The 25,033-nt window shown below is 40.2% G+C and overlaps 1 protein-coding gene and 1 pseudogene across 1 annotated transcript in view; one reads left to right on the forward strand and one right to left on the reverse strand.

Moving 5' to 3' along the window:
- Positions 1-6,579, forward strand: part of ARHGEF5 (Rho guanine nucleotide exchange factor 5) — a 26,992-nt gene extending 20,413 nt beyond the window's left edge. The window contains 5 exon segments of the mRNA XM_027841249.1: positions 2-15; positions 2,489-2,650; positions 4,548-4,618; positions 5,121-5,225; positions 5,575-6,579. Coding sequence (XP_027697050.1) covers positions 2-15; positions 2,489-2,650; positions 4,548-4,618; positions 5,121-5,225; positions 5,575-5,732 — 510 coding nt within the window. The 3' untranslated portion in view covers positions 5,733-6,579.
- The window catches only part of LOC114027264, a 229,884-nt pseudogene that overhangs the window by 69,894 nt on the left and 134,957 nt on the right, over positions 1-25,033 (reverse strand).

Here is a 25,033-nt window from a genome sequence, read left to right on the forward strand (position 1 = left end):
ATCACGGCCTCGAGAGTTAGTGACTGGGAGGAAAGACAGGGAGGGAAACTAGGTGGGGGAGCAGAAATGACATCTTTAGTTGACCTGGGGGGTGGGGAGAGGTAGAGGGGTGGTATATATTCCAGGAAGGAAACTTTTCACTGACCTATTGGTAACTCATGGTGATATGGGAAAACATTGTCATAAAAGAGGGAGGAAATTCAAGGATCAAATAAGCTCCTGTGATGGAGTCAGAATTGAGAGCTGAAATTCAGTAATTAAAACAGAGCTCAGAACAGTGATTTGATTGGTTATATCCCCTATTTGATTCGATTGGTTACAGCCCCCGTGGTGCTGTATAGGTATAGCTCAGTTATTTAGTGCCCAAGATTGGAATGGGAGGCCCCTCCAATCAGCAACATTTTGAATCAACCTTGATCCAAAAGGTCTTGAAGCTGCATTAGTTCTAGAACCCTATGACTCTTGGATTCTATTTGATGGAATGAGGGTAACCCAGGGGACTGATTCAGTCCACTGCAAATTCGTGTTACCTAATCTCCAGTGTCCTTGCTGTGGCAAAGCAATCCTTCTACAACTCCCTAATCAATTCACTCTCCTACTGACCATAAAGGCTTTTCATCCCTCTTCAAACTTTCCATAACTCCTCCCCACTTCCCATGGTTCCAGCTTAGAATCTTGCCTTATGGTTCACTGAAAAAATACGCCATTCACAGAGAGCTCCCTTTTCTCCCCTGTTGCTCATCTCACATTTAGATACCTTATGCCACTAACTCTTACTTCACTTCTGTTTCATGTGAAGAAGTGACTCTTCTTGCCAAGACAAAGTCTCTCTGCACTAAGAAGTGATTCCATTCTATCCCATTCTCTCTAGGAGGTTTCTCCCCTTCATCATCTCTATTCTCTCACTAATCTTCAGTTGTTCCATGTCTATTGGCTGCTTCCCTATTGCCTACAACCATGTACATGTCTTCACTATCTTCAGAAATGCCTCACTTGATCTGTCCATCCCCTTTAGCTTTCATCCTTTATCTACTCACCCATTTATGGCTAAACTCCTTGAGAAAAACATCTAAAATGGGTTTCTGTACATTCTTAATTTTCAGTCTCTTAACTCTTTGCAACTTTAGCTATTTGTTATGTGTACAACTTAACTTTTTGCAATGAATGAAACTCCTATAATGTGTACCCATCCTAACTATCTGATTGCTCCTAAGGCTCCTTTACTGGATCTGCTTCCAGTTCATACCCTTTAACCATGGTGTCCCATAGTATTCTGTCCTGTGCCCTCTTCTCTTCTCATTCCATAACATTTCACTTGGTGATCTCATAATTTCCTATGCATTCAATTATCATCTCTCTGCACATATCTCTCACATCTATTTTCTAGCCCTAATCTCTCTCCCAACCTCCAGTCTCACACCTCCAACTGCCTATTAGACATCTAGAACTAAGTGATCCTCATACATATTAAGCTCAACATTCCAAAAGTGAACTTATTATCTATCCCCTTAAGCCCTCACCTCCTCCTGACTTGCTTCTTACTACTGAGTGTACCACCATCCTCACAGTCACCCAGGCTCAAAACCTAGGTATCATCCTCAACTCCCCATTTTCTCTCACCCACCATGTCCTGTCATTTCTACCTTCAGAACATCTCCTTTATATCCTTCCCCTTTGCTCTGACACTGCCATTACCTTGGTGTAGGCCTGTCACCACCTCACACTTAGACTATTGCAATAGCTTTATCTCTTGACTCTGAGCATTTCCGCTGAGTGCCCCCCGTACCTTGCATGCTGTTCCTTCTCATCTTCATCGTCTAGTTTCCCTGGCTTCCTGCAGGTCTCAGCTTAAGATTCCCTTCTGCAAGAAGCCTTTCATAATCTCCCTTAATACTAGTGCCTTTCCCTCTGAGACTGCCCCAATGTATCCTGCATATAGCTTGTTCTTACATAGTTATTTGCACATTGTCTCTCCCATTAGACTATGAGCTCCTTGAAAGTAGGGATTCTTTTCTGTTTTATTTTTTGTTCATTTTGCCTTTCTTTGTACTCCCATGCTTAGCTAAGTCTATAAAGCAACTGACACATATTAGATGCTTAATAAATGCTATATAATTGACTGACAGATCAAATTCAGGCCTTAGGTTTTTTCATACTTGGGCCTAAATTTTCAAAATGAGAGGGAAAGATGGTTAAAGTCTGAACCATCTTCTTGGGATCAGGGTTGACTCAGAACTTATAAAGATACCCTAGACCTAACTTCTGGAGTCCTTTGGCCTGTGGAGTATGATCCCCTGGAAAAACCCCAGGCCAAACTAATCCTGACTCAGACTCCTAGCCAGGAATTTGTGTAGTCAAATGACCACCATTCTGTGACTCATATAATAATGTGCAGGTTCAGGAAGCTTTGTAGGAGAGGGGTTAAGAATTGTTAGTGAGAAAGAATGAAGTCTGTGGAATGAGATTGACACTCTTTATTTCTCTACAGGGGGAACCGCTTCCTGGTGTTTGACCATGCCCCTTTTTCATCTGTACGGGGGGAGAAGTGTGAAATGAAGCTGCACGGACCACACAAGAACCTCTTCCGCCTCTTCCTCCGGCACAACGCACAAGGCACCCAGGCCGAGTTCCTCTTTCGCACGGAGACTCAGTGAGATGGAGATCGGTGACTGGGAGGGAATGAAAGAAGGCATTAGTAGGAAGTGGTGATGAGGCAGGGGCCTACCTAAAGAACATTCACAAAGCTGCTTAGATCACTTCATAGAAATCTTTCCAAACTCTGTTTATGTTCCCTCTGTTTCAGTCATAGTCATTGTTTTTTATAGCACAGTAATTCATTTACATTCATATACCACAGCTTATTTCAGTATTCTTCAATCAGAGGGCACTACCTTGTTTCCATTTTTTTATACTACAAAATGGACTCCTATGATTATTTTGGTTTCTGTAGGATCTTACTTTTCACTATTGACCTCCTTAAAGGATATGTGAAATCTCTAGGTCAAAGGTCAAAGGTGACATTTCACTTACTTTTTTTACATAACTCCAACAAAGTTTATTTCCAACATGGTTGAGCCAATTCAGCTCCATCAATAGTGCAGTAATGTGCCTGTATTTCCACGACCTCTGCCATATTGACTGCTACCTTTTAATGCCATCTTTGCCAATTTGCTGAGTGTGAAGTAAAAGGTAAGGGTTGTTTTGATACGCATTTCACGTGTAAATAATTTGGAGCAGTCTTTCATATGGTTGTTAAATATTTGCAATTATTCTTTTGAGAACTATTCATATTCTTGGCCCCTTTATTGCAGAATGGCTTTACTTTCTGGGTGTCCATCTATGCTGTATACACTCAGTTCCCTTTGGTCAGTGTGGGCTTTCGAGATGGAGATAATAACTCCATGTGCTCTTTATGTTGATTGGATACGTATAGGAGCCCTGGCCTTCTAAGAATACATTATGTAAAAACGTTATCCGGAGCAAGTACATCTCCTTTGTTTAGTGATTTACTCTTCACCAGGGTCCTCTGGGAATATTAATACAGCCAACTCTCAATTAGCCACAATATTATATAGAAATAGTGGCATGGATAATCCAGAAAGCTTAAATTAACCTTCCTAAATGTACTTGAAATGAATTGTAACTTTTCTGATAGCATCTTTTTGCTGCTATTCTCAAAATCAAATTTTCTGTTTAGATAATAATAATAGCATTAGTTTGCATTTCCAAGCATATACCAATTCAGCTATAGAAGGAGACTGTCCATAAGCATGCAGAAGGGATAGGCAAACACTATTAACTAACATTTTCTTTAGTCAACAGATACTCATTGAGTAGCTATTATGTGTTATATACCTCAGGGAATACAATGATAAATAAGGCATCATTCCCTAAGCCAAAATGGGCATAAAATTAACTCTAGGATGTACTACAAGGGAAGAAGAGAGATCCTATCCAGTTGGATCATCAGAGGAGCTTTTTAGGATGAGATGGTATCTAAACTGAGCATTAATAGACAGGTAGAATTTTCACAGCAGAAAGGGAAGAGATGAGGCATTCCAAGTGTATGGAAGAGCTTGAGTAAAATCATAGAGGTACAAAATTAGAAATGTATTCAATGATCAGAAGATATTATAAGTAAGCAGGAACATAGGATGTATTTAAGGAAATAGTGATAGGGCTGGAAAAATATGTAATCAACAAAGTTTATAACCCGTGTATGTATAATTGAAAGTCTGACTGCATTCCCACATTTTCAAATACAGTTACTCCAACCAGAAGGAATAATCATAAATGAAGATGGGAATCAAAACAGGTTGAGCAATTAGGAACTGACAAATAACATTATGGCTCAAGTACTTGGCTGACTTCTAACTAAGCAGAGTTCCAGAAGGCATTTTTATAGAAGTTACCCTACACCTTGTAACTAGATAGTCTTCACATTCTCCCAGTGCCCCTTCATCCATTCTTATCCCTACTATTCTCCTTCTTCATCCTTAACCATCTCATGTTCCAGATGGAGTTGTGACCCCACTTTCTTTTTCCAGGAGTGAAAAGCTTCGCTGGATCTCAGCTTTAGCTCTTCCAAGAGAGGAGTTGGACCTCTTGGCATGTCATGGTAAGGATAAGGGGGCTGGTGAAAGCTGGAGAGAAATAGAGGGAGGAAGGAAGAAAGAAGTAGGAACAGAGCCAGAACTGTCACTCCAGTATAAGATGAACCCTGGTTGTGGGATTAGGAAAGGAGAAAATGAAAAGACACTCCTAAACAAAAAAGATTGGGGCAGGAGAGAGATTCAAGATGCCTGGAGGCCAAGCAAGGCCTGGTGACAGCAGTTAAGAAAGCAAAAAGATCTATCATTCCAACTGCTCTCAGATATAGCCTATTTAAGAAAGAGTAAAGAAAAACCACGGTCAGAACTGATTCTGAGGCATGGCTATGAGTCTTGTCCTCCTTCCTGTTTGGCATATTTCTTTAACGGGAGGAAGGAAGGAGGCATGCTGCTGGTGGTTGGGCAATGACTCAGGGAAAGAGCCTCAGGGGGAAGGCTCAACCATCTTTGGTCATCTCTGTCAGAATCATCTTCTTTTTTTGTCTCCTCCACACTTTCCCTATTCTCTAGACTCCCCGCAGGTTCAGTGTCTACGTTCTTATAAACCTCGAGAGAATGATGAGTTGGCACTGGAGAAAGCAGATGTGGTGATGGTGACTCAGCACAGCAGTGATGGTAAGAAGAATGGGTATGAAGGAGGAGGATAAGACATAGAGGGAGAGGGTTGTTCATGGAGAAGGTTTACTAATAGCTAAGCGGTTTGTAAGTAGAAATGCTAATAGAGAGGCCTTTTAAAAAAAAAAAAAAACGCCTGAGGACTCATTATCACTGAACAATATTGTTGTATTCAGGCTGGAAGAGTGGGTGGGGAGGAGTAAAGATGATTCACCTTGTTGGGTGGCCTCCATTTCAGGAAACTCTGTGGTTGAGAAAAAATTCCAGGTCTGAGACTGAGGGAGAGGCTGTCCAGGTGATTCCTCTCCCCAACACCCACACTGTCATCCCTCCCCCTTTCTCCCACCAGGTTGGCTGGAGGGTATGAGGCTGTCAGATGGGGAGAGGGGCTGGTTCCCTTTGTCACATGTGGAGTTCATAACCAACTCTGATGTTCGAAAGCGGAACCTGTCAGAGGCACATAGAGTCAAGACTGCCAAACTACAACTGGTCGGACGCCAAAGATAACTGCTACTCAGGGGCATCCCCTTGGCCCTATGGACATGATACTTCTATGGAAGGGAGCTGTCACCTGCAGCACTGTAACAGAGCCTGTCTGAAAACAAAAATCAGCAAGACTGGACATAAGCTTCAAGCCTTCCACTCATTGCCCATTGGTGCATGCATACGAGCATGCATATGCACACACACACAAACACCAACACTCACTATAAGGATATAGGGCAAAGGGATTTGGGGTGGGGCCTGGACTTTGGGAACCACTTCTTTAAGGAAATGTAACTATCTGGGAGATCTCCCCAGGAGCCTGAGCCGAGGGGCTCCACTTGGATGAAATTTATCAGTTCCCATGCTCCCAGGTTGACAATTTGGAGCTGGAGTTTCAAATACTTTGTTCCAAACTCCATCACTTCTTCAGCATTCCTTTCTGTTGGGAACCAGCATTATTGGGAAGGAGATTAAGGTGCCTCTAGGGATGTTGCTGTGGAAATGTGAGGGGGATAGTCTCTCACTCTAATAAACTTGGCACTTTGAAATTTTTCTTCCCATGCTCCTTAGCACTCAACATTGTTCATAATATGGCTGGAATTCAGGGAGGAATCCAGGCTCAGCTGGGTCTGAGTGCCATGAAGGGCTGTCCATAGACAATGGGTGTTGATTCTTGTGGCAGCTGTTGGTTCTTGCCTTGCTGCCACTCCCCCAGGGATCTGGGGAGATTCACTCTTAGCTATGACCTCAGGAATGTAGCTGTTTCTGGATCCTGTGCCTCTTCCTGTAATGAGTTATGCCAGCAATACACTCTTGTTCTGAGGCCCATCTTCTGGAGTGCACCAGTAAACTATACTACAGACCGTGAGGGTTATGTCATAGTATAACAGAATTTCTGAGTAGGATGGGAATTCAATGATCCTCCAGCTCACTCTTCCCTGAAAGATGAATGATCTTTGTAGGATGAATGAATCAAAAACATTAATTAAGTGCCACTACTACATGTCAAGCACCATGCTGAGAGCTAGGGGTACAAATACAAAAATGAGAGTCCTTGCTCTCATGGAGCTTACATTCTAATGGGGGTGGAGTGGGCTGGATAACACTGTGGCCAGGGAAAGAAGTAATGGTAAGTGGAAAAATTGGGCAATCCATTGACTTGTCCTTTTCTGAGACAATCGTAGTGTTAATTTGATTACCTTTCTTGGAGCAAGAGGTGGTAAAAAGGGAGGGGGTAGTGAAGAGGGTACCATACAGCTGTAAGCTACTGAGTTGAAGATGGCCGTAGTGAAGATGGGACTTTTGGTCCCAAGGTGTCTAGAGGTGAGTGGCTTAGCTCATCTCAGGCATGATTTCTAGTGATCTGGTTTGGAGGGTGGAGCAGCAGGAAATAAGAGTAGCAGGAAATAAAATGTCCTGACTAGTAGCCAAACAGCCTGTTCTTGAGGACTTTGAATGACAGTAAATACCATATATTAAAGTAGGCTATTTGGTAGGATACATAGATTTCTGCTTGAGGTTTTAGCAAATATGTTCCATATTCACCTAATCTATAATTATTACTTTACACACATTTTAAATACATTTCTGTAGTGTTTCCACATAGCGTGGCATCATAAAGAGAGCACTGGATCAAAAGGAAATCTGGCTCCAGTCTTGTGTGACCCCTAAACCAGTTATTTAATGTCTTTGGGCCTCAGTGTCCTCAAATGTAAAAGGAAAGTGTCGATTTAATAGGAAGGATGAGATATTTCAGATAATGAAGATAGAAGAGGTAGGAGGGAGGGAACACCATGTTGGGGGATTCACTGGAAACACCTGCACCAGGGTTTGGGGGACTAACTGACAGGAATGGGAGCCTGATTGTATTGGCATTTCTTCAGTGGGTTGGGTGGGAGCTGCAGTTAACCATGGTATTTAGGAGATTGATATATTCTTCATCATAGATCAAAGAAAACTGGAAACGAACTCACATAGTCCAAACCCCTCATTTTTCAGATAACAGAACAGGCCCCACAAAGTTCAATGACTCGGTCACACAGGTAGTAAGCAAAAGATGCAGGATATAAACCCAGCCCCTCTGACTCCAGAGCCCGTGCTACTATTTCCACTGTACCAGGTTGCCTCCCTATCAGACTGGCCATTCCTTGCAATAGTTAAGAGTGGAGAGTGGGTGATCGCAAGTAGAATTTCTATTTTTGTCTAGAGGAGATGCATTGGCAATCTCCTAGTATTGCAGCCTAGGACTTTCTCCCATTTTGCCTTGGGCGGGGTCGATTCTTGAATTGCCAAGGGTCATGGTTTGTATTACCCAGAGTACACACATGATGGGTCCCAGGATGGGAAGAATAAAAATAAATTAAACCATTTCCAAGATGCCTCTCTTAGCTGCCCACCCGAATTATATTAGCTGAACTTATTCCTAACTCCCTGTTTTTGAAAAAGAGAGGCCCAGCGGCAGATACGGGACATGATAGTAACAAAATTTAGATTCCACAATATCATTCTGTGGCTCTTTGTAGCTTGCATTTGCCAGATGAAGAGTTCCAGTCTTTTCAAACTGTCCTGAAGACAGTTCCATCCTCTTGAGCAATTTCTTTGCCCTTCTCTGTATATGATACAGCTTTGTTATGACTTTTATGATTTATGGTGACCAGAGCCACATTCCCAGGATAAATGGCCTTGTATGAGGATAGGCACCGGAACTGGATCTGTGATTTCATTGACATAGGGAACACCCGGGGAGGGAATTCCCTGTACCATAGCAGGTTGGCAGCTTTTCTGCAATTTACTGTCTCACAGAGTTGCCTAGGGACACTTAAAGATTGAGTAACTTACCCAAGTCACACAGCCAATAAATACATCAGAGACAGGACTTGAACCCAGGTCTTCTTGGCTTCAAGGCTAGTTAGATAGAGATCTACTACGATACACTACCTCTGTTGAATTTGTTTTCCAGCATTATTTTCAACACCCTTATTAATGGTGCTATGAGACCACATGTTACTGTGGAAAGTGTTCTTAATTGAGAGTCAGAGAACTTGGATTTGAATTTTAGCTAATTGGTGTCGGTTTGACCTTGGCTGGCTCATTTTACTTCTATGGGCTCCAGTACCTGAACTGTAAAGGTAGAGGTTAAAGTAGTTGGTCTCTAAGACCCCTTCCAACTCTAAAGCTATGATTCTATGATTTTATTACTGCGATTTTAAATATCACAATCTATCTACAAACCATGTTATACATTTAGGCCCAGAAATCTTAAATCTGAAGAGTACTTGTAGGCCCATCTCTGTTCTACAGTGGCTATTTTGTTTGATCACTAGATTTCCCTATGGCAAAGGGGGAATACTTAGACCCAGAGCATGGATCTTTTTCAGAAGTGAGGAATCTATTGGGGAGCTGAAAAGTTGTTGGGTTTTTGTTCTTATTAATGTGTGACTTTATAACAAAATCTTATAATGGCAATAACAATGATGATCTTGAATTTTCTTTCAAAAGAGACTAGCCTAGAGATTTAAAAAAAAAAGACATCTATCTTAATATTTATGAGCCAAACTCCCTAATATGCTCCAAAGAAGAATAGGGACTTAAAATATCAGTTCCTGCTAAGTAGACTGGCAAAGAATCCTCTTTGGATGTCTGTATCTCTTCTGATTGTTCTCAATATTTTCTTATAACAAATTTTCTGTGAAACCTCATTACAGTTATTGATGAAGTGGACGATCATTTCAGAATCTCAGTATATTGGAAGGCACCTCAAAGGTCACCTAGGCCAGTCCATTTCTGTATAAGAATTGCCCTGACAAATGATCTGTCAGTCTTTGCTTGGAGATGTTGATGTAGGAAAAACTGCTCTGTGCCAAGGCAGCCCATTCTATTTTAGGATAGCTCTAAAAGTTAGGAAATTTCTCCTAACAGCAAGGTTAAATCTCTCTCTGTGCACCATCCATCTATATTGCTCTTCATTCTGCTATCTGGGACCAAACAGAACAAGTCTGATAATCCTTCATAGCATATGAGCCTCTTTGACACAAAGCAGCCTTCCAGAAAGGGACATGGCCTCTTGTGCTGGCTTAGCCACTAACTCATTGTGTGATGCTTAGTCATAGCATCATGGCATCATAGAGGTAAATCTGGGATGCGCATAGAGATCATCAAGTGGTCAAATCACTTAATCTCTGGGCCTCAGTTTCCTCGTGTGCAAAATGAAGGGTTAGACTAGATCAGGAGGCTCTTAACTTTTTTTGGGTCATGGACTCCTGAAGCCTATAGATCCCTACTTAGAACTATACTTTTAAATAAAAGGAGATGCTAAATTTCAGTGAGAAGTTAGTATAAAGATGCAACGTTTCATTTTTTTTTTCCCATCCAAGATCTCATGCATTCTGAAGTCTCCCTCTGGAACTCTTGGCAGAAACACTACTTTAAGTAATCTTCCTATCATTATCTTGAGCATTTTTAGCATTTTTTGTCATCCTACTCCAGACACATTCTGGATTTTCACTGTCTTTCCTCAAAGGTGGCACCCAGAACTGAACACGGTACTCCTCATGTAATCTGACAAGGCAAAGGACAGATAACAGTCGCCACCATAGTTCTGGATACTACGTCTCTCTTAATGCATTATATATAATATATAATATAATATCATCATATTAACTTTTTTTTGGACTGTCATGATTTTTTAGATAAACTGCTGTCTAGCCACACTTCTCCTATCTTGTACTTATGGAGCAGACCTTGGAACACAAATATATGACTTTGCATTTATTCCTATTAAATTTAACCTTATTCTTTTTAGTCCAGTGTTGGATACTGACAATGTTATTAAACTTGTTAGTGAGCTTTCTTAACTTTGTACCATCTGTGAATTTGATAAGCATACCATCTGTGCCTTCATTTGAGTCATTGGATGAAAATGTTAAACAGCATAGCACTAATCATTGATCCCTGGGGCACTTCATTGGGTATCTCCTTCCAAACTGACATTGAAAAATTAAAAACTACTTTTGGGTCCAGCCATTCAACCAGTTCAAATCCACATAACTGCACTATTGTCTAGCTCACATCTCTACATTTTTTGTGTGTAAGAGTAGAATGAAAGACTTTGTTAAATGTTTTGCTAAAATCATACACCTGCTTGGCTAGTCTAGTCAACTGTTAAAAAGGGAAACGAGGTTAGTCCAGCATGCCTTGTTCTTGAAGCCAAGTTGGCTCTTTATGATCACCATTTCCATTTCAAAATGTTAATTAAATATCCCTTTAAATGATATATTCTAGAATTTTGCCAGGTACCAAAGTCAAGCTAATTGGCCTATAGTTAGTAGTTCTAGTGTTTTCCTTTTTTTTTTTTAAATTGAGACATCTCTGATTTTCTCATCCAGTAGTGCTTTCCTGCCCACCACAATCTTTCAAAGATCTCTGACAGTGGTGGGCAGTCACACCTGCCAGTCCTTTCAGAAGCCATGTAGTTTAGCTGAGCCTGATGATTTGAACCCAAGGCAAGCAAGGAACCCTTATTTGCCTTGTTAGAATTCTCCCCCCCTCAATAAGAGTTGTGCAGCTCAGTAGGAGTTTAGCATGTGTTTATTCAGTTACACTAGTGTCACCACTCTGGAAGATAAAATTGTGCTTTCTAAGGCTTCTTGCCAACTGAATTTTAGACCATGACTGATTTTTTTCTCCCCCTCTTACCACCTGACTTTCTTTTCCAATCAGTTAAGTTTTAGAGGATGCTATCTCTCTATTTGTCAAACATGCTATAATTTTCTAGTAAGTGAAGGACAGACCTAAATAAATTCTATTACATTCTCACTGCTTTCTCTGTGGGTTAAGAGGTTTTAACCCTTAATACTTGGCTTAGGAATTTGATTCAACAAACATTAGTTAAATGCCTACTCTGTTCAAAGCACTGGGAATACAAAATTTGGAAACACCATGCTCCCTAATCTGAAAGAGTTCAGAAACTGGTAGAGCAATAGCACAAATATTATAAGTTTGAATGTGTTCAGTGTGAGCAAGAGGGAAAACGATACCTAAAAGATATGGAGAGTATGGATCACTTCTCTCTGAGGGGATCAGCAAAGCCTTTCTGGAGGAATTGTTGCTGGAGTTGGGACTTGTAGGAAGGGAATACTTTCAACAGGCAGAAATATGGAAGAAGTCTGTTGCAGGCATGGGAGATGGTAGGCCCATTGTAGAGGCAGAAGAGAGCAGAATGTGACCAGAGAATGACTGGTAGAGAGTATGAAGAAAAATAGAATGCATATATTTGGAAAAGATTCTTGAGGACCATGAGTACCAGATTCAGTTGTTATTGTTGTTGTTATTGATGATGATAATTATGATGATGATGATGATGATGATGATGAAATAGGGAGTCAATTACAATTTTTGAGCAGAAGAGGGATATAATAAGATCTACTCTTCAGGAAGATAACTTTGGCAGTAGTGTGAAAGGTGGTTTAGAGAAGGAAGAGGCTGGGTTCAGGAAGATCACTTCCAGGGCTTCTTAAACTTTTTTCACTGATGACCCCTTCAGTGCTTCTTAAACTGTGAATTGCAACCCCAGGTCATGACCCACGGTTTAAGAAGCACTATGGAAAAGTGAACTAGGGTGATGGATGTGTAACTGAAGGGTGGAGACAGATTTGATTGAAATTTTAGAAGAAGAATGCACAAAGCATGGCAACTAAATAAATGTATGAGGGGAAGAGAAGAGACGAAGAGAACTCTAAGGTTTCATACTGAGTCACTTGGAAAATATTTCTAGTTTACCAGAAACAAGGAAGGTAGAAGGAAGAGGAAATGATGAGTTCAGTTCTGGATGTGATGAGTTTGAGGTACTGGCAGCATACCAAATACTGAAATCTAGTAAGCAGTTAGAAATGTAAGATTAAATTTTGAAGATTAGGGGATATAGGGATATGTAGTTATCACAGAGCTAACAACTGGGGCCGTGGTAGTCAAAGAGCTCATCAAGGGAAAGAGTAAAGAGAGGAAAAAGAAGTCTTGTTCTTTACCAACAGTCCCTTATGGATTAGAAATAGTTATATACTAGGAGTACATGCTTACAAACAACCATGACCCATGTATTTTTCATAGTACTATTGGTTTTTGAGTTGGGTTATGACAGATTGTTCAAAGCCTAAAATCCAATAAAGGCAATTTAGAGAATTTTTTTTTGGTGTAGTGAAAAGTTTATTGGATACAAAATCAAATAATCTGAATGTGATCCTTTACCATGGAGTACTGGAAAGCAATCTGAATTTGAAATAAGTAGGCCTAGTTCAAATCTTGGCTCTGTTACTTACTGATTATACAACTTTGAGGAAGTCATTTAACCATTCAGGTCAGATCTCAGGTCATGAAATTTGGATTTGGAAGTATTAGCACAATATCCTAGTTTTACAGATGAGGAAACTAAGGGCCAGACAAAGGAAGTCATGGAGCATTTCTCTTTAAGTCCATTCAAAATGTATTTTTAATCTGTAAAATTAATTTGCACTTGTGCCAAATCATATAGCCTCAAAAGGCATATATGTGTATTACTTTCATATTGTATATTCATATATGTAGCATACACATATCCCAGTGACTTGGCTATTCACTTAGTGTAGACTATGAGTTAAGAGATGTCATTCTGAACTTCCTTTTCTGAATTATTCCTAATGGTATTAAATGAGACTGCTTCCAGTATTCATCCTTGGGGCTGAATACCCACTCAGTTTATACCCAGAAATGTTCTGGCTTTTCCCTATCCTTTTTTTTTTTTTTTTTTTTTTTTTGGTGAGGCAATTAGGGTCTTGCCCAGGGACTTGCCCAGGGTCACTCAGCTAGTAAATGTCAAGTGTCTGAGGCTGGATTTGAACTCAGTTTCTCCTGACTCCAAAACCAGTGCTCTATCCACTGCACCACCTAGCTACCCCCTTCATTTCTTATTGTTAAGCCATTTCCATATCTGTAATCCATGACAGTGCACTGCATAAATGAAGTGCACTGCCTTTGGAAATTTTGCAAAGGTGTCTGAAAATATAAAATGAGAATCATAGAATCATAGAGCTGGAAGGGACATCAGCAGTGATCAAGCCCAGCCTACATCTGAAAAGGAATCCTCACTGTAACATACTAACACCTATTTGAATGAAACAGAGGAAAGTATTCTAGCTTTGGGCCTGAGAACCGAAGTTTAAATTCCATCTCTAATGCTTACTACCTATGTGACTTTGGGCAAGTCACATAAGCTGCTTGAGACTGTTTCCTCAACTATAAAATAAGGAAGTTGGGCTAGATGATCTCTGAAGTATCATCCAGCCTTAGATTTATGATCTGTGAACACCTCCAATGAGGGGGAACACATTATCTCTAGAAGCAACACATTCCTTTTTTAGGTAGCTTTAATTATTAAGAAATATTTCTAAATCTATTAAATCCACGTGCTACCCTTTGCCTATTTGTACACTTACCCTTTGAAAGGACTCAGCTTACTCAAGCATTGTTCGGCCTTAGGGAAATCATACATGTTGCTTTTCCTCCAATAGCCTGGATTCAGGTGTGAATTTTCAGTTCAGAGGGTTCTTTCTAGAAATCTTAGAAATGGCCAAACTGGTGAGACATAATCCTCTAGCATAGTAGCCATTTGTAATAGCAAATTATACCTTTTGTATAAGTGACAATTTCCACCACCACTCAAGTTGCCAAACTCTAAGGCCAGGAAAGTTCAGTCCTTATGATTATCCTACAACAATGTTCTCACAGTTTTAGATAGCAGGTAAGCCTTTGGTATTAAGGACAAAAACTCACATGACTACTCTGCTATGTAGTATTCCCACTGTACTGCATTATTCTATGAGAGAAATTGAGGGTTTAAAAGACTAATGAAATGACTATTGAAGTATATGGAATCAATGACCTATGGCCTACTTGACAAGGTATAGGACATTCTGTGCATTTCCAACTCCTTGATCTAGTACTCCTGACCAGTTCATTTTGAAAGGCATTGTGGGATTGGCAATCTCCATAACACCTTCCTTGATAAAGACTGAAGCAGAGAATTCTTTCAGCCTGTGAAATTTGTAGGAGCTAAGCAGAGAAAGGTCTCAGGAAGGGACAGGCAAGTGATTTAGTGCATGTTATATCTGGGGAGTGAGAGAAGGGGGAGGCAGAAGGTTTCTTGCTTAGTGTGAGTATTGCAAATAGTGTTTTTTTTCCTGACTGTTGGGGGTGGAGGACTGATCTCTGATCCCGGCCGCTTTAATGAGTGAGTCATAATGCTGGAAGGCAAAGCTAGGTGGGGGAAGGGACCAAGGTCAGACTTAGCACAGTTCTCTGGAAGTCTAAATAAATTCAGAAATGTTTCCTTGGCCTGTTTACTGGAAAATTGTAAAGAGGCAATTAGCCAGCAGTAGATCAGTCAGAAGCCCGGAAATGGGGTGAGAGCTCTTCCATTATTGCATAAAATTCTGTGTGCATGCGCATAGCTGGCCCTTGTATGGAGTTCTGGGTGTGTAGTCCAAGAAGATCGTGGACTTCAGAAAACAAGGTTAAGCAGGGAGTTGGAGCATAGAGATGGTCTTCTAGAACCTGGCTTTTTTTTTTTTTTAAAAAAACAAATAGGACCAACTACTGCAGATGAAACCCTTAGACTGCCTAGGAGAAACAGAAGGAAAAAAAATCAGGCAGATGAGTGGCACAGTGGATAGGGTGCTGGACCTGGAGTCAGAAAGACCTGAGTTCAAATTTAGCCTCAAAAACTAACAAAGGTGTGACTTGGAAAGTTATAGCCTCTACCTGCATCCATTTCTTTTATCTATAAAATGGAGATTATCAATAGTACTTACCTTCCAGGGATATTGTCAGGATAAAATGAGATATTTGTAGGAAAAAAAAACAAAACAAAAAACAAAAAAACAACACATTCCAAACCTTGTTATAGATGTAACAGACTAGTCTGCTCCCCTACTTCCTGAGGGCCAGGTAGGTTATATTTCCCTCCTCCTCCAAGGTTTTCTGATAGCCTTCACAGTGTTTCGAGATACTTAGGTTCTCTGCACGGGGCTCCAGACACTCTGATGGCAGCCCAAAGTACAGGGAATTACTCCAGTGCCATTGGCCACCAACAGACCAGTTTTTACACACTTCAAAAAGTATAATAACAAATATATAAATTTACTTCCCCTAATATAATTCTCCTCCTCCTCCTCCTCCCCTGTACCACCTCAGTCTCTGGGGAGGGGGCAGGGCATTAAGTTCATAATTTAGCTCAGTTCCTGTAGAGCACAATCCCACTTCTAAATCCAAACGTCCATGGGATTCAGGTACAGGCACCATGGCTTCTCAAGACTTCTATGCTGAGCTGATTGGCCGAAATAACCAGCTCCAAGGCTGCCTTGGCTGGAACTCTTAGCAATCAGTAGGCAAAGAGCAACTGAGAAGATAGACTCAGTCTCACCAGTTTTAAAGATTCTAGCAGTCAATCAAAGGAGACTACCCCTACTCGTGTGGTAGGGAACACAGTGGCCTCCATGTTAGGCAAACTGGGCATGATCAGAAGGCCCTTCAAAGACATCTCTATGTTAGAACTTGGCCATGCCCAGAGAAGTCTGGTGTACATATAAATGTTAACTATTATTATTACCAAATCCAAGTTGTAAAGATAGAAATGGAAACAGACCGAATTCTTGTGATTTGGTTTGATGGTCTGGGATAGCCATATAGTGAGCCCCACTTCCTTAAAAGGGAAGGTACAAAATAGCTATCTTCCTCTGTCCTCCCCACCTCTTTGGCCCAGAACTACCCTAATCCTATCTCACAGCCCCAAGTGAATTTATCTTTAAAAGTTAATTTACAGGCTGGTTTTCAAGCTGCTTGCCCTGAGTCCATTTTGTGAGTCATGCCCTTACACCAAAACTAGACAAGATAAAATTAGTTGATAAGATTTCCCAGCATAAACAAAGACAAGAGGTGGTAGCGAGAAATTCAGTAGGACAGGAATAGCTATGTCTGTACTTACCACTTATTTATTTGTTGATATATTAGTTCATTTATTCAACAACATTTATTAAGCACCTACTATGTGTAACAATATGAAAGTCATATAACTTGTGTGCCAGGTGCAGAGTTCCATGAGGTCTATCACTTAATCTCTGTACAACCTTGGGCAAGTCACTTAATCTCTTGGGACCTCAGTTTCCTCATCCATAAAAAAAAGAGGGGGGGGGTAGATTTATAACTTGGCTCTAATCTAATTTTCCAGGCTTGTTTATGCATTATTCTCTATTACATACTCTATGTCCCAGGCAAACCATACTTACTATTTCTCAAAAGTGATAGTCTGTCTCCCATTTCCATACCTTTGTATTGGCTCATCATGTCCAGAATTAAATCCTTCCTGAAATCTGTCTCTTAGAATCCCTAGTTTCCTTGAAAACTCAGCTCAACTATCACCTCTTAAATGAAGCTTTTTCTAATTCTGCTACTGCCACCACTCCAATTACCTTGTATCAATTTTTCATATGTCTATATATGTACATAGTTCTCTTGGCTAGATTAGTAAGCACCTGGAAGGCAAGAACTATTTCATTATTGCGTTTTATGGCCGGTGCCAATCACGGTGACTAAAAAGAACATAGCAGCAACTTAATAAATGTTTACTGATTAGTTTAGATGAGATCTAAGGTCCCTCTCAACTCTAAATTGATAATCTTATAATTCTAGACAGGTTCATTTTTTGTGAGAGTAGAGAAGAACATAGTAAGGTGCTGTGTAAATATCTGGGAGATTCTAGAGGTAACCTGTCTTGTTTGATTGGCTATTGAAATTCATAATCCAGAGGCAGCTAGGTGGTGCTGTGGATAAAGCACTTGGACCCGGAGTCAGAAAGAACTGAGTTCCAGCTCTGCCTCCAATACTTAGTAGTTGGATAACCCTGGATAAGTCATCTAACCTACCTCAATTTTCTCACCTGAAGTGGAGCTAACAATAACATTTACTTCCCATGGTTGTGGAGAAGATAAAATGAGATTATATTTGTAAAGTGCTTCTCATATCAAACCTTAAAGCACTCTGTATTGTTGTTCAGTTGCATACAACTCTTCATGACCCCATTTGAGGTTCTCTTGGCAAAGATACTGGAGTGGTTTGCCATTTCCTTCTCCAGCTCATTTTACAGATAAGGAAACTCGGGCAAACAAGGTTAAGTGATTTGCCCAGGGTCACAGAACGATTAATTATCTGAGGCCAAATTTTAACTCAGGTCTTCCAGACTTCAGGCCTGGTGCTCTATCCAGCTGCCCCAAAGCACTATATAAATGCTAGTTATTACAATGATATTCTCAGAGATAATAATAGTAATATTTTATGTATCTTAGCTCATTTCAGTTTTATACCACCATGAGATAGCTACTATAGACATTATCAGTATTATATTGCGAGGAAACTGAGGTTTGAAAAGTTTTGCAGCTAGTAAATTCAAGGATAGTTTCAAGTCCATGTGTCTTTCCTGACTCTGAATCTTGTACTCCTTCCATTATATTACGCTACTTGCCTCATGAGGTATTTTTGTTGTTGTTCAAGTGTTTTCAGTACTGCCTGACTCTTTGTTACCGTTTTGGGGATTTTCTTGGTAAAGATACTGGAATAGTTTGCCATTTCCTTCTCCAGCTCATTTTACAGATGAGGAAACTAAGGCAAACAAAGTGCCCAGGGTCACACAGCTAGTAAATATCTGAGGCCAGATTTTAATTGGGTCTTCCAGATTCTACACCTAGAGCTCTTATCTATTGCTCCACCTAGCTGCCCATAAGGTACTACCTTATGACTAAATGAGTGGCTCCCTAGGGTGCCTTGGACTGCTCCTGCGTTGCTAAAGGGATGGAACTAGGGAGGAGGGTTTTAGGTGTATTAAACAATTCGTGACCTTTGGGAATAGCTGGAACAAAACTATATCGGAAGCATAGGCTCCCCCTGAAACTCGTTGGTCTGACCAATTACCAGGTAGCCATAAAGTCTTGTTTTGTTTTGTTTTTAACTAAACATTACTGGAAAACCAAAGAAAATACAAAGCACGTATTAACAAAAGTCTTGTTAAAATTCCATGCAAGCATCAGTAAGAGTCAGCTTATCCAATACAAGATCTAAGAGGGGGAAAGAAGGGATTGTAAACTCTAGCCGACTATGTAAGTACTTCAGTATCTGTGCAAGAAGCATGCTGCATAATCAAGTGGGTGAACTGGAATGCTTCACAGAAATCAAGGGCCTTAGAATGAGTGTCTCAATGATTAGGTGGACAGAGGTCAACTAATAGATTTTTGTGCTTCTTAGCTATAAAACCTATTGGAAACGGGGGTGAAGAGTAAGGCAAAGGAAACATTGTGTAAGTAAGGAATGATGTAAACAGTTACAGATCAGAAACAGATGAAAAATCAGAGCAGAAGGTGCTATGGAATCTACTTGGGTGGAAATTCCATAATTAGATAAGAAAATTATAACAGGTACGGCAACCTGGCCAGGATAATGAGGCTGAGCTGAAATGCTAAATGAGAAGGTGGAGGCTACAGAATTAGAGTAGTTACCAGCTCCCCCTCCGGACTTATTTATGTGAGTAACACCTACTCTGACCAAGGCATTCTACAAGCCACAGATGATACAAAGATGAAACAGTTGCTAAACTATTCCAAACTGATAAATGTCAACAGTTGATATTTCTGAGAAGGGATGTGGTGTACTGTACGCAGATAAGTAATGACAAAACACAGACAGAATATCAAGAGGATGTTTTCAGGAGAAAGAGTACTAAAAGAAAATGGCAGATCCAGAAACCCTTCCTGTAGCAGGTGGGGACTGGGCTATGCTCTGAAAAAAAAGGTTGCAATTCAAGCATCCCTATTTCCATTCCTTAGGCCTCAGTTTCACCATCTGTGAAATGAGAGAGTTTGGTTCAACTATTTCTAAATTCCTTTCCAACTTAAAACTTCCATAAACCTATGCTTCTCCAGCCAGCTCTTGATCTCATCTTCTCTCTCATCTTGCATGTCACATCACCAAGTTCTACATATGCTTCCATTGTATTGTCACTTGGCCTTGTCTCTTCCTTACCCTTTCTACTGCTGTTAAGCCAAGCCAAGTTCAACCCATTTTCACCTTACACCCATTCTCTCCCTTTTCCAAACAGTCACACACAATTGGCAGAGAAATCTTTCTGAAATACTGCTTTATGCTATCATGAGCAGGTACTCAACCTTCAATTATTCCCCATTGCCTACAGAATAAAGTCCAAACTCCTTAGCCAAGCATTCATATCCTCCACAATCTGACCCCAACCTCTCCTTCAGTTTTATCACACAATATTCCCCAACAACAACAAATTAACCCTCAGCTCCAACCAAAGAAGTGTGTTCATTGTGTGCATTATTACCTTCTGCCTGGAATGTTTTCCCACCTCCTCTCTGCTTGTCTAAATCCTATATATCTTTCAAGCCCAGGTCTTTTCACCTCATTTAGCAAGCCTTCCTCATGACTAGTGATCGTTTCTTTCCTTGAACTGCAATATTATTGTCCATATGCCTTTGGCAGTTAGTATAATATCATTCAGTTTTTTTGGGGGGGGTTATGTCTAAATATTCCGTTTCCCCAATCAGATTTTTAGACCTTTTAGGTCAGGGATGGTGTCGTACACATCTATGTATCCCTAGCATCTATCATGGTTTAAAAATATGTTTCAAAAAGAGAGATTGGATTTTACTTTGTAACTTTAAGGCCAACTTATTTGCTGTTGCAAGTACAGCAGATGATCTCTATTTCTTGAGAAGGTGGATGGGAAACAAGATGGATTCACTTTGGGGTCTGTTGATGGAGAATTCTGGGACCTGCCTAAATGTGATTTGGGAATCTCTATTCCTGGTTAGGCTCAATTCCTTTAGGTTGGGTATTTATTCCTAACAATGCCAACCTTCCCTGTTTTTTTGGTTTGGTTTTCTTCCCCAACAGAATACCAAGGTAATTAGAAAGTCATTGCCTGGTGAGTGTTGCTATAAGAGACAGAATAAGATTCTGCAGATAAGCACTGCACCTTATATCTTCCGTTATTACCAGCTTAAGGAGTATCCACCTGGTGTAGAGGGATGATAAGTGTACAGACTATGAGAGTTTACACAACTTTGCTTCACTTAAATCCAATTCACACACAAGTTCTCATCTCTCCATGATGTTACTGGTCCTATTTGAAAATGAAGGACAAACAATACTTTTGTAACTACCTCTAGAATACTGTGTTCAAATCTGGACAAGTCACATTGCAGGAAGGACATTAATAAGTTTGATCAGAGAAGGGTGGCAAGGATAGGGAACAGACTGGAAAGCATGCCAGGTAAATATCAGTTGAAAAAAAAAATCATCTAGCCTGGAGAAGAGACTACTTAGCTGGGATATCCTTGGGTATCTGAAGAACTGTCACATGGAAAATGATTTCTTTTTATTCCTCTAGGTCTGGAAGAGCAAAGCTAGAACTTGAATATTTTGACTCCTTAGGGCCAGACACTTTTCTTTTTTCTTTTAATCTCTCCAGATACTAGCACAGTACCTTGCATAGCATAGGTATCTGTTAAATGCTGGTTGAATTGAATTGAACTGAACATATGGAAATTAGAGAATTACAGGGCTCAGATTAAGGTAAAGAAGAACTTCTTAATGGTTGGAGTTATCCAAACAGAACGAACTGTCTCAGGATGTAGCAAATCTCCCATCAATATAAGTTTGAAGCCAGAGTTAGAAAACCCATAATTGAGAATATTGAATGGAGGATTCCTGTTCAGATATGGGATGGAGTGAACCAGATGACATCTGAGGTTCCATTCAGTTCTTAGATTCTATGACTGAAGCCCCTCAAGCTTTTGATGCACTGCTTTATACTATTCCTGGAGAGAAAATGAAGAGATACAAATTAAACAACAATATAGTCATATGAATTCCTAACTGGTTGGATGGTCAGAATCAAAGAGCAGTTTGTAATGATTCAATATCAGTCAGTCAATCAATAAACTTTTACTAAGTCCTCCTTATGTGTCAGGCACTGTGCTAAGTGCTGGAGATACAAAAAGAGGCAAAAGACAGTCCCTGCCCTCAAGAAACTCCGTCTAATGTGGGACACAACATGCAAACAAACACATACAAATCAAGCTGTATATAGGTTGCAATGTGGCAAGAGGTCTGCAGTGCAATACCCCCAGGATCTTTGCTTAGCCCTGTATTGTTTAATACATTTATAACTGACTTGGTTAAAGGCACAGATGACATACTCCTCAAATCTGCAGATGACACAAAGCTGGGAGGGACAGTGAACAAAGTGAGTGACAGAGTCAGGATTCAAAAGAATCCTAAAAGGCTAGGATATTGTGTTCAGTCTGTGGGCTGCATTTGACATCTAGCTTGAAGGTCTAGATGACCTCCAATGCTCAGATTCTATGATTATTTGATTCTGTAATCCTTTGACCATACCCCAGCTGAAACACCTCTACTTATCTGAACCTCCCACTTGTGGCTTCTCTACAGAGCCTCTATGTTATTGGCTCATGTCTCCACTCCATTGCTGTCTCTATTGAGTTACGTTTGCTGATTATCCTATGGTCTGTGGTGTCTTTACTGCCAAAAATATATCTTCTGTTATTACCAGCTTTATCCAATACAAGATCTAAGAGGGGGAAAGAAGGGATTGTAAACTCTAGCTGACTATGTAAGTACTTCAGTATTTGTGCGAGAAGCATGCTGCATAATCAAGTGGGTGAACTGGAATGCTTGACAGAAATGTTCCATCTCTATTGAGTTATGTTTGCTGATTATCCTATGGTCTGTGGTGTCTTTACTGCCAAAAAACAAAAACAAAAGCAAACAAAAAACCCCAAAACAAAAAACAAACTACCTGCTTTTTGTTCACTGAATTGTAGCTGCTTTGCGGCCTCTTCTTGGCATAGAAGAAGTTGTAACTTTTTTTGGTAGATAGCTGGTAGACTAGGTAACATATTGGTTCTTTTCTGAATCACAGTCAGAGCCATCACAGATAGCCCAGCAAGAGTCCATCAGTTCAAGGGCAGGCAGGTGGTGCAGTGGATAGCGCACCAGCCCTGGATTAAGGAGGACCTGGGTTCAAATGTGGCCTCAGTTACATAACACTTAGTAGCTGTGTGACCCTGGGCAAGTCACTTAATCCCATTGCCTAGCCAAAAAAAAAAGAATCCATCATTCCAGATCTGTGTTTTTTACTTGTCTCTTAGTGGCAAATCCTTCAGTCCTCCCTGCTACTTAGATTGGAGTGAATAAATCTTTTCAGCTACTACCACCCAGGCAATATGGCATAGTAGAAAGAGAATTGACTTTGGGTTCAAAGGAATTGAGTTCAAAGCCAAAATCCAACAGTTAATAACTATGGATTTGGACAAATAAGGTAATCTCTGCGGGTCTCAGTTTCCTCATATATAAAATAAGAGGTTGTATTAAATGACCTAGAACATCCCTTCTATCTCTCAGTCTAGGATCCTAAATTTTTTGTGGCTACCCGTAAGGCCAAACATATTACATTCATGCTTTACCTAGCAAGACTGGAAGGGCCAGGATGGAACTGGATGTCTTTGTCTTGCATTTCTGAAGCTACACTAAATCACTGCTCTCCCAAAAAAGCATGCCACCCTGCCCCCAACTTCTTAGCATGACTAGCTCTTTGTTCGATGCCACCACAGACAGACACTGTTTGGAATGTTCTCTGTTAGTTATGACTTCAGCAAAGATTATCCCATATTCTTGTGCTTCTCTTAGTGAAATATCTTGTTAACAACTTCAGACTGATCTTTGTTAGTGCATCATAACTACTTTGTTATGGAGAGCAAGGATTACGTACAGGCATTTACAAGTTACATAATATGTCATCTCTTTAATATTCATCTGGTACAGTCCTCTCTTTAATATTATTTTAACATGAAAAAATTCAGGCCTGTTTTTGTTTAGGTGACACCTCCTCTTCTCTCTTTGTTTCTTGGGTTAGAAGGACAAGGAGAAAGCTGTAACTTTTTTCTTCCTTTTTCACATACTACAGAGAAAGTTGTTTTGTTTGTTTATGTCAGATCATACTTCATGCTTTTTCCCAGATCTTACCCAGTGTGAAAGGTTGTTATATGGAGGATATATTAAACTTCCTTGGTATGATTTCAGAGGACAATTTACATCATTTCTGCTAGTTTACCTCTCATCCTTATTGCACAAACTAGCAAGAGTCCCATACTTCCTTTGCCAATGTTAAAAATCCCTTCATTTATCCTAAACATTAACACAAGGGCAAGAGACCTATAGAGTCCTTATTTACTAACTTGTAAGCAAATAGGCAATTTTTTATCAACTCTTTCACTAGAATGCAAACTCCTTGAAGCCAGGGACTATATAATTTTTCATACTAAAATATCACTTTTTGGCACATTACATATAGTAGGTACTTAATAAATGTTTGTTGAATTGAATTTGGTTTCATGATTACCTTTTGATATTGTTTAGTTGTTTTCAGTTGTGTCTGACTCTTTGTGATCCCCTTTTCTTAGCAGAGTTACTGGCCTGGTTTGCCATTTCCTTCTCAAGCTCATTTTATAGATAAGGAAACTGAGGCAAACAGGATTAAATGACTTGCCCAAAGTCTCACAGCTAGTATGTGTCCAAGGCCAGATTTGAAGTCAGGTCTCCTAGCCTCCAGGCCCAGTGCTCTATCCACTATGCCACCAGATGTTATTAAAACGTTCTTCCAGTTCATTTATTTGTAAGTGATGGACTGTTTTTAGAAAATGCCTGACTCCTTAGCACTTGATTATCATGATGTTGTGGTTGTTTGTCCTTAGTCCAATGACCTCAGGAGGAGGAGGAGGATGTCTTGATTTGCAAGTGAATTGGATTTAAGTGAGGTAAAGCTGTGCAAAGTCATCAGCCTCACTCTGGTCATCAGAGTCCAGTGGTAAGACATAAGTCAAAATGACTGGTAATGGCCCCGAATGCAGTGGGAGACCCTGGCCTTTTTAAGCTAAGGTCTTTCCCAGGTCTCAATTTGTCTGAGGCAACATCCATTCATTAATTAAAAGCTGGGTAAGAATTGAGGCAAAAGATGGCCTAGTTTGCCTTTATAAAAGAATCAATCTGGGAGGGAATGACCCTCAGAGTTTCTGGCCAGAACGGAAAAAATAATAACAGGCTAAATGTTTAACAACTGGCTCTGGGTGAAGAACTTTTATTCATGACACACTTTTAAATTTAATTGGCATTATCAACATTTTCCTGTATAAAAAGCTCAAATTATCAGT

The sequence above is a fragment of the Vombatus ursinus genome, unplaced genomic scaffold (genome assembly GCF_900497805.2).
Source record: "Vombatus ursinus unplaced genomic scaffold, bare-nosed wombat genome assembly UNPS02014858.1, whole genome shotgun sequence".
Taxonomy (NCBI): Eukaryota; Metazoa; Chordata; class Mammalia; order Diprotodontia; family Vombatidae; genus Vombatus; species Vombatus ursinus.